This window comes from Myotis brandtii, unplaced genomic scaffold (assembly GCF_000412655.1).
Source record: "Myotis brandtii unplaced genomic scaffold, ASM41265v1 scaffold112, whole genome shotgun sequence".
Classification (NCBI taxonomy): domain Eukaryota; kingdom Metazoa; phylum Chordata; class Mammalia; order Chiroptera; family Vespertilionidae; genus Myotis; species Myotis brandtii.
In genome coordinates this window covers 7,679,546-7,690,355 of record NW_005353838.1, presented here as the reverse complement: position 1 = coordinate 7,690,355, position 10,810 = coordinate 7,679,546, and the positions used below count along the sequence as shown (strand labels likewise).

The following is a 10,810-nucleotide window of genomic DNA, read 5'->3' as shown; positions in this document are numbered from 1 at the left end:
CGCCTGGCTCTCCAGGGCCTGCCTGTAGGTCAAACCCGCTGCTGCAGAGGGAGGGACTTCGCCTCGCCCCGCGTGGGTGGAGGCAGGTGGCGGAGCAGCCGAACCTCTTTCTTCCTGCCTCTAGAATGCCATTTCCATGACCATTTTGGAGGCGTTCGGGGAAGTGAAGACCCGGGGGGTTTGTCCTACGGAGTCCGATCTCGGTGCCGAAGGGGTTTTCTGTGACCTTAGTTTAGTGGACGCTCAAGGGCAGGCGGAGCAGCTGGGCTGGAATATGTCCTTATGGTCAGAGTATTGCACCAATTAGTCTTACTCTGATATGGAATTGCTTACACTGCTTTTTAATTTTATGATTAACTGACATATTGGAATGTCTTGGAAACGGTGGGCGCTCCTATTAACGAATGTGCCGTTTTAAATAAGAAGCTTTTAGAGTGACACTCCTAATAGGCGCATTTGTTGGTCCACTTAAATTTGAAGAATGTGTGGTGTTTATTGTCGTTTTTCTGATCTGAATTGTGACACCACAGTAATTAAAAATTTTAAAAGCCATACATATTTTTAAACTAATTGTTCTTAGTTTTGTTCAGTATATTACAAATAGCTTATGAAGCAAGCTTTAAAATTTCGTTAGCAACTTTAAAACTATTAAAATTGCGTCACCTATTGAAAATGACCAAACAAGCCAAGATAAGTGTCAGTACAGAAGTCATGAACTTGGACTCATTTTTCTTCTTGCTTTCTTAGAACTCATGGTGCAGGAAAGGTCATTGAAATCTTATCTGTATCCTTACTTATTATGTGGAATTTTCTTTCATTAACAGATCCGAGCTGGATCCAGAGTTGCATACAGACCAATTTCTGCATCAGTGTTATCTCGACCAGAGGCTAGGACTGGAGAGGTAATAGTAGTAATAACAGAAATTAAGTGACACTCCTAAGTAAGTCTTATGGTTTTGACTAAAGTGAAGGGGGTGGGGAAACAACCTCATTAATGAATGGCTGGAAGGCAATCCTTTCTATCTGATAATAAAATGTGCAGAAGATAAGCCAATAAAATAAACTTATGTATCCAAAACTTATTCACCTGATTTGGCTAAGCAATATAGTCAGTATGTATATTTAAGTGCATAGGCTTGAGTTGTCTATATTTAAGATTATAGTAGCTGCAGTTATTGAAAAGCCTACTCTACTAAAAAGCATATGCACATACTTTGTTTCTTAATTTTCAACTCTCTAGGGTATAGATAGTGTTATTGTGCCAGATTGGATTTATTTTAAGCCCTTGATTGTGCCACATCACCTCCTATTCAAACTTGGCTACAAAAGAGAGAACTAGTTATCATTTTGACAGTATGGTAATTGAAATAGCTAACTGTGGTGACTGATTTGACCTTTGCCTTTATTTCTTGTTCTCTAGGGCTCTACAGTATTTAATGGGGCCCAGAATGGTGTGCCTCAGCTAATCCAAAGGGAGTTTCAGACCAGTGCAATCAGCAGAGACATTGATACTGCTGCCAAATTTATTGGTGCAGGTGCTGCAACAGTAGGAGTGGCTGGTTCTGGTGCTGGTATTGGAACAGTCTTTGGCAGCCTTATCATTGGTTATGCCAGGTAATTTCAATGGCCAAATAAGAGCATGCTTGAAATAGTTGGAAACTTAGAAAACTAGTGAAATAATAATAGCTAATTTGTATAAAGTGCCCACTCTCTGTCTTGCATTATAGTTTAAGGGCTTTGCACACATTATGTCACTTAACTCCCCATTTGTCATAGCTAGTAAGTGTCAAAATAAATTTTAACTCAGTTTGACTTCACAGTCTACACTCTTAATTGTTAAGCTATATTGGGAATATAATTAACAGCACATTTTTTAAGAGTCAGTTTCCATTTTATTATGTAAGACCTTATTTGTAAACTATCAGATCTTAAAAGGTATAGAACATAGTTTCATACGCATAAGAAGAATGGTTGGTCTTCACCCAAAATAGATGAAGACTGACCATTTATATTGACATACAGAGTCAGCTCTCCCCCTTTTCTTCATATGATTAGGATTGAGGAGGAAGGAATGTCAAAGGCAAAGCAAAAGAGATCTAGACAAATACTCTCCCAGTATTTCCAGTTTACAAAGATCCCCACACTAGTAATCTGATTATTTAACATTTACCAAACATTGAAATTCAAATGATATTTCAAAGTAATAATGTGTTGTGTGTCTTTTTTAGAAACCCTTCGCTGAAGCAGCAGCTGTTCTCATATGCTATCCTGGGATTTGCCTTATCTGAAGCTATGGGTCTTTTTTGTTTGATGGTTGCTTTCTTGATTTTGTTTGCCATGTAACAGAAATTACTGCTTGAAATGTTGGCATTCATATTAATTATGGATGTAATTCTGTGTACCTTACTGTGACTCCGAGCACTATAGTATTGGTGTCATGGAAATAGACATTATTTCCAAAGTCATTTCATTAAAGATGAAAACTTTAATTTTTGCTGTGATTTGTACTTCCCTACATTTAGATCATCACAAAGAAGGACATGCATTCAGGCAGATGCTGTACAAGTCAGAGGGAACTACAGCCGTTGCCTCACTGATGAAAAAGATCCTAATGTAATTTTTATGGGAATTCTTTTATATAGTGTCTGAACATTGTAAATTATAGGGTTTTTGATTCATTAAAGGAGAAATATTTGAGTGCTTTACGCTTCTATGAAATATGATTAATGAAACCAAGATAGTTAATTGCTCAAGATGGTTTTGAGTTTTTAAGGGCTAACATGAATTCAATACTTGGAAACAGGATCACCTTCCAAGAGTAACTTCGCTGATCTTAGACAGCTGGGTCTAAAAATCATGTCAGATTTTAAGAATCGAAGCCTTGCTACAGGGGAGTAGAAAGCAATTTTCACTTTTCATTAAGTTATAAGCAATTATGTGTCTATGATGAATCTTATCTGTCTTCTGAGAAACAATCTAGCAGCTAGTTTCTTGCCTAAACAAGGCTCTCCTTAACCAAATATCAAAAACTAAACTGAATTGGCTACATTTTAAAGTCAAACATTGCTAAAGCATTGCTTATCATTGATACTAACATGTTTATAGTAGGAGTCTTGGAAATAAGAGTTGGCTCAACAGTATTTTGCTTATAATCTATACTAATAAAAGGGTAATATGCTAATTAGACCGGGAGACCTTCTGGACATCCTTCCGGACAAAGCCATGGTGGCAGGGCCAAGGCAGAGGCAGTTAGGGGCGACACACACACACACACACACACACACACACACACACACTCAGAAATAAGGTTTAGCCAGACATCTAGGTACCCCATGAGTCAGTCAGGTTGACACATAAAATTATCCGTTACCTTCTTGTTTATACTCATATTTACGTCGATTCCCCAGGCCTATGGTAACGAGAACATCTGACAGGTCTCTCTTGCTTTCTCCTGTCCCCATTCCAGACTATTCAGAGAGGAATATTGTTTTTGAAACATAAGTCAGCTTTTACTACTCTTTTTGCTAAAGACCTTGTAATTTCTTCCCATTTCAGTATGACAAAAAGCCAGTCCTTATAATGGCGTCTGTCTCCACATGACCTAGCCACCCATTTACTTTCCCCTTTGCTTCTCCTCTCACTTTCCCTCACTCTATCGCTCTATGGCCTCCGGCGTCATTCACATCCCACACATTCCTGCTCGACATAACTGCTTGTTATTCCTTCTGCTTGCCATGCTATTCCCAGTCTATTCACAACTAAAGGGTGTCCCAAAATTCATGCAAGAAGTAATTTTGGGTTCTGGAAGGTGGAACCCTGCGAGTTCCCACAGCCTCCCAGGCTCTTGTTTACACACTTCCTCTTAAATCTGTGAGTTTGATTGTTGATCCCGGTGCATGTGATTGCCCAATTGGGGTCGCTAGCGGAGCTTGTAGGGGAAGATTGTTTTTGGGGAGCCTGGAAAACAGAGCTGAGAGTGGCGACTGGTGAAACAGATCTGGGCGGAGCTGGTTCAGGTACAATAGAGAACTCCTGGTCAGAGAGGACTTAAAGCCTTGGAGGTCAATCCAGACACACTGCCACCCAGAGGCAGAGCCACGAACTGACTCTTCTGTACATACAAATACAGCAGTAAGGGGAACCAATACGGCCTGCCTTAAAATCAGGACTGTGGCTTACAACACGGAGGAACAGTGTATCAGAGGGAAATTCAACATTCTCCTGAATTCCGGGCGTGCCAAAAAGAAGAGTAGAAGATCTGAAGCACCTGCATTACTGCACATTTTTATTTTTATTTTTTTTAATTACTTTTTCACCTTTTAACTAAGAAAACATTGTTTTTCTTTTTTTTTTCCATCACCTGATTTTACCCTTTCAACTACTACATTTTTATTTTTAACTAGTATTATTACCGCTACCATTTTACCATTTTTTAAAGTGTCATTTTCTTTTCTTTTATTTTTTTATTTTTTTATTTTGGGACTAATGTCCTCCATTCTATTTTCATCGTTCCTTTAGCAACATTTTTCTCTACCTCAATTTGCCTCTGTGCTAAACCCTCTTCCCCACTTTTTCCCTTTTGTTGTCCTGTTTCTCTTACCCTACTCCAGCTTTAGATTTTCCCTATTCTTTTTACCCCCTGTCAAAATTTCACCCTACTTATATACCCTATGTCCAATCCCCTGCTCTAAATCCTTATACACCTTTCCCTTATCTTCCTTCACTATCCAAATTTTTTTCTTCTTCTTCTTCTTTTCTCTCTCTATTGTTTATTGTTGTTTGCTCGATTGACGAGTATATTGGGGGTTTTTTTAGGATCGTTTGTGAGGTTAGTCTGCTTATTCTTTTTATTTTTCTCCCCCCGCCCCCCGGTTATTTCTGTGCTTCTGTTTTCCCTTGCGTCGCTTGATATTATTGGTTGTTTGTAGTTTGTATTCATCTCCAGGAATCTGCTGCTGTAAATTGTTGGTATTAGTGGCGGTTCTATAGGAGTTTTCTCCTCATATAAATAGTCTCTTCCCCTCTTATACTTCACTCTCTTTTCTCTCTTACTTTTTTTTTCTTTTTTTCCTCTTCTTTTTTTTCCCTCCCTTTTTCCAATTTTATTTTTGCACTCCTTTTTTTTTCTTTTTTCTTTCTTTCTTTTTTGTCTTCTACCTTTTTCTCTTCTTTCTTCCTTATCTCCTAACTCTCTTAGCTCGGGTGGCCACCTTTATTTGGGGTTATTGATATCGTAAATACATTCGTGTTCAGTGCCTGGTACGTTGTGCCTTGTTGTGTTGTATTTTGTGCCTTTAAATCAACGCAGCAGATTCAAGCAACAGCGGCCTCCTGATCTCCACACGCTCTGTCTGGGGAACAGTTACTGTGTGTGAAGCCTCCCTCCACCTGCCAGAAGAGCCACCACAGCTGTGAACAGCACCCACCAGAGGCCCTGCTATCAACGGAGGAGCCACTGCTACCACAACCGCCCAAGGAGCAACCACAGCCCGAGGAGCCACTGCCACCCAGGGAGCAGCCACTGAACGACTCAACAACTAGATATGTCAGTGAGATCAAACATGGGTAGACAAAGAAACCCCCAAAGGAAAGAGAAGGAGGACTCGCCAGAAAAGCAGCTAAGTGAGACAGAGGCATGCAACATGACGGAAAAAGAATTCAGAATAAGGGTCCTAGAGTACATGCACCGGTCGGAGGAAAAAATCAATACCATATGCAAGAAGCTAGAAGAAACAGATGAAAAAATCAACAACTTAAGTAAGGCCCAAGAAGAAATGAAGAGTGATATAGCTGCCATAAAAAACTCCATTGAAAGTATCAACAGTAGACTAGGAGAAGCGGAGGACCGAATTAGTGAATTAGAAGACAAGGAAGCAAAACACACCCAAACTATACTGCAAATGGAGAAAAAAATTAAAAGACAGGAGGAGAGCCTAAGGGAGCTTTGGGACAACATGAAACGAAACAACATACGAATAATAGGGGTGCCAGAACAACAGAAAGATGAACATGGATTAGAAAACCTATTCGAAGAAATAATATCAGAAAACTTCCCTGAGGTGGGGAAGAAAAAAGTCACACAAGCCCAGAGAGTCCCAAACAAGGTGAATCCGAAAAGACCCACACCAAGACACATCATAATTACCATGGCAAATGTTCAGGACAAAGAGAGAATCTTACAGGCTGCAAGAGAGAGACGGAAAGTTACATACAAGGGATCTCCCATTAGATTATCAAATGATTTCTCAACAGAAACACATCAGGCCAGAAAAGAATGGACAGAAATCTACAAAGTGATGCAAAGCAAAGGACTGAATCCAAGAATACTCTATCCAGCAAGGCTTTCATTCAAAATTGAAGGGGAAATAAGAAGCTTCACAGACAAAAAAAGGCTAAGGGAGTTTATCACCACCAAGCCAGCCATGCAAGAAATGCTAAAGGGACTGGTGTAAAAAGAAGAAATAACAAGCTCAGAAAGAAAACAGCCACACACACAAAAAAAGAAATGGCTACAAACAAGTACCTTTCAATAATAACTTTAAATGTAAACGGACTAAATGCTCCAACCAAAAGACATCGAGTGGCTGAATGGATAAAAAAACATGACCCATACATCTGCTGTCTACAAGAGACCCACCTCATTAGAAGGGACTCACACAGACTGAAAGTGAAGGGATGGAAAAATATCTTTCACGCAAATGGAAAGGAAAAGAAAGCTGGGGTAGCAATACTTATATCGGACAAAATACATCTCAAAGTGAAGGCCATAACCAGAGATAAGGAAGGCCACTTCATAATACTAAAGGGATCAATACAACAAGAAGATATAACCCTGGTAAACATATATGCACCCAATGCAGGAGCACCCAAATTCATAAAAAAACTCCTGGAAGATATCAAAGGAGAGATCGACAACAATACAATCATAGTAGGGGACTTTAATACACCACTGACACCACTGGATAAGCCCGCTAGACAAACAATCAGCAAAGAAACAGCAATCCTAAATGACTCACTAGATCAGATGGACTTAATTGACATCTTCAGAACACTTCACCCCAAAGCCATGGAATATACATTCCTCTCAGGTGCTCATGGGACATATTCAAAAATAGACCACATATTGGGTCACAAGCAAAGTCTCCACAAATTCAAGAAGATTGAAATCATAAAAAGCTTCTTCTCAGACCACGATGGCATAATGTTAGAAATAAACTACAATAAAAACAACCCAAAATACTCAAACACTTGGAAGCTGAATAGCATGTTATTAAATATTGATTGGGTTACCAATGACATCAAAGAAGAAATTAAAAACATCCTGGACACTAATGACAATGAAAACACAACAATCCAAAACCTATGGGACACAATGAAAGCAGTCCTGAGAGGGAAGTTTATAGCTCTACAGGCCTATCTCAAAAAACAAGAAAAAATGGTAGTAAATCATCTAACTCTTCAACTCAAAGAATTAGAAAGAGAGCAACAAGAAAACCCCAGAGTGAGCAGAAGGAAGGAGATAATAAAGATTAGAGCAGAAATAAATGACATAGAGACCAAAAAAACAATACAGAAAATCAATGAAACCAAGAGCTGGTTCTTTGAAAGGATAAACAAGATTGACAAACCTCTAGCCAGGCTCACCAAGAAGCAAAGAGAGAGGTCCCAAATAAACCAAATCAGAAACGATAGAGGCGAAATAACAACAGACCCCACAGAAATACAAATGATTGTTAAACAATACTATGGACAGCTCTACTCCAACAAACTAGACAACCTGGAGGAAATGGACAAATTCCTAGGAAAGTACAACATTCCAAAACTCAATCAGGAAGAATCTAAAAATCTCAATAGGCCAATAACTATGGAAGAAATTGAAGCAGTCATCAAAAAGCTCCCAGCAAACAAAAGCCCAGGACCAGATGGCTTCTCAGGGGAGTTTTACCAAACTTTCAAGGAAGAACTAAAACCTATCCTCCTCAGACTACTACAAAAAATTCAGGAGGAAGGAACACTTCCAAGCTCATTCTATGAAGCCAGCATCACCCTAATACCAAAACCAGGTAAAGACAACACAATGAAAGAGAATTACAGGCCAATATCCCTCATGAACATAGATGCCAAAATCCTCAACAAAATCTTAGCAAATCGGATCCAACAGTACATCAGAAGGATCATACACCATGACCAAGTAGGATTTATCCCAGGGATGCAAGGATGGTACAACATCCGTAAATCAATAAACGTAATACATCACATAAACAAATTGAAAGAAAAAAACCACATGGTCATATCAATTGATGCAGAAAAAGCATTCGACAAAATCCAACACCCATTTTTGATAAAAACTCTCAGCAAGGTGGGAATAGAAGGATCATACCTCAACATAATAAAAGCCATATATGACAGGCCCACAGCCAACATCATACTCAATGGACAAAAACTAACACCATTTCCCCTAAGAACAGGAACAAGACAGGGATGCCCACTCTCGCCACTCCTCTTCAACATAGTCCTGGAAGTATTAGCCATTGCAATTAGACAAGAAGAAGAAATAAAAGGCATCCAAATTGGAAAAGAGGAAGTAAAACTGTCCTTATTTGCAGACGACATGATATTATACATACAAAACCCTAGAGACTCCATCAAAAAACTACTAGACTTAATACATGAATTTGGCAATGTAGCAGGATACAAAATTAACCCCAAGAAATCTGAGGCATTTCTATACACCAATAGTGAACTTTCAGAAAGAGAGATTATAAAAACAATCCCATTTACCATCGCACCAAAAAAATTAAGCTACCTAGGAATAAACTTAACTAAAGAGGTAAAAGACCTCTACTCAGAAAACTACAGGACGTTGAAAAAAGAGATAGAGGAAGACATAAAGAGATGGAAGAACATACCATGTTCTTGGATTGGTAGAATCAACATCATTAAAATGTCCATACTACCCAAAGCAATCTATAAATTCAACGCACTTCCCATTAAAATACCAATGGCCTACTTCAAAGATCTAGAACGAACTCTCCAAAAATTCATCTGGAATAAAAAAAGACCCCGAATAGCTGCAGCGATCCTGAGAAAGAACAAAGTAGGTGGGATCTCAATGCCGGATATCAAGCTGTATTACAAAGCCACTGTTCTCAAAACTGCCTGGTACTGGCACAAGAACAGACATATAGATCAGTGGAATAGAATAGAGAGTCCAGAAATTAGCCCGAACCAATATGCTCAATTAATATTTGACAAAGGAGGCAAGAACATACAATGGAGCCAAGATAGTCTCTTCAATAAGTGGTGTTGGGAAAATTGGACAGATATATGCAAGAAAATGAAACTAGACCACCAACTTACACCATACACAAGAATAAACTCAAAATGGATAAAGGACTTAAATGTACGACAGGAAACCATAAAAATTCTAGAAGAATCCAAAGGCAACAAAATCTCAGACATATGCCGAAGCAATTTCTTCACTGATACAGCTCCTAGGGCAGTTGAAACTAAAGAGAAAATGAACAAATGGGACTACATCAAAATAAAAAGTTTCTGCACAGCAAAAGAAACCATCAACAAAACAACAAGAAAGCCCACTACATGGGAGAACATATTTGCCAACATTATATCTGATAAGGGCCTAATCTCCAAAATTTATAGGGAACTCATACAACTTAACAAAAGGAAGATAAACAATCCAATCAAAAAATGGGCAAAGGATCTAAATAGACACCTTTCAAAAGAGGACATTCAGAAAGCCAAGAGACATATGAAAACATGCTCAAAGTCACTAATCATCCGAGAGATGCAAATCAAAACAACAATGAGGTACCATCTCACACCTGTCAGACTGGCTATCATCAACAAATCAACAAATGACAAGTGCTGGAGAGGATGTGGAGAAAAAGGAACACTTGTGCACTGCTGGTGGGAATGCAGACTGGTGCAGCCACTATGGAAGACAGTATGGAGTTTCCTCAAAAAACAAAACATGGAACTCCCATTTGACCCTGTGATCCCACTTCTAGGAATATATCCCAAGAAACCAGAAACACCAATCAGAAAGGATATATGCACCCATATGTTCATAGCAGCACAATTCACCATAGCTAAGATCTGGAAACAGCCTAAGTGCCCCTCAGTAGATGAATGGATTATAAAACTGTGGTACATCTACACAATCGAATACTATGCTGCTGTAAAAAAGAAGAAATTCTTACCATTTGCAACAGCATGGATGGACCTGGAGAGCATTATGCTAAGCGAAATAAGCCAGTCAGAGAAAGATAAATATCACATGATCTCACTCATTTGTGGAATATAATGAACAACATAAACTGATGAAAAAAAATAGATACAGAGACAAAGAAGCATCAAGCAGGCTGTCAAACTTCAGTAGGAAGGCAGGGGAAGGTAGGTGGGGCGGGGTAAGAGATCAACCAAAGGACTTGTATGCATGCATATAAGCCTAACCAATGGACACAGATCCTGGGAGGGGTGAGGGCATGTGCAGTGGGATTGGGGAAGGCCAGGGGGAGGTCAATGGGGAAAAAGAGACATATGTACTACTATTTGTAATACTTTAAACAATAAAAAAAGAAAGTAAAAAGATAAAAAATACATAAAAGAAAAAGAAAGCATAGCAAGCTGGAGTGGCTACATTAATATCAACTAAAATAGACTTCAGAAAAGGATTAGTACTAGAGATAAAATCAGACATTTCAAAATGGTTAAAGGATCAATTAATCAGGAAGACATAACAATCATAAATGTGTATGTACCTAATAACTGAATTTTGAAATACATA

At 38.8% G+C, this 10,810-nt stretch overlaps 1 protein-coding gene across 1 annotated transcript in view; it reads left to right on the top strand.

Annotated features, from left to right (window-relative positions):
• The window catches only part of ATP5G3 (ATP synthase, H+ transporting, mitochondrial Fo complex, subunit C3 (subunit 9)), a 22,010-nt gene extending 19,305 nt beyond the window's left edge, over positions 1-2,705 (top strand). Inside the window, exons 2-4 of the mRNA XM_005857727.2 lie at positions 825-902; positions 1,421-1,614; positions 2,229-2,705. Of these exons, the coding sequence (XP_005857789.1) occupies positions 825-902; positions 1,421-1,614; positions 2,229-2,343 (387 nt within the window). The 3' untranslated portion in view covers positions 2,344-2,705. The remainder of the gene's footprint in view (positions 1-824; positions 903-1,420; positions 1,615-2,228) is intronic.
• The last annotated feature ends 8,105 nt before the right edge of the window (positions 2,706-10,810 follow it).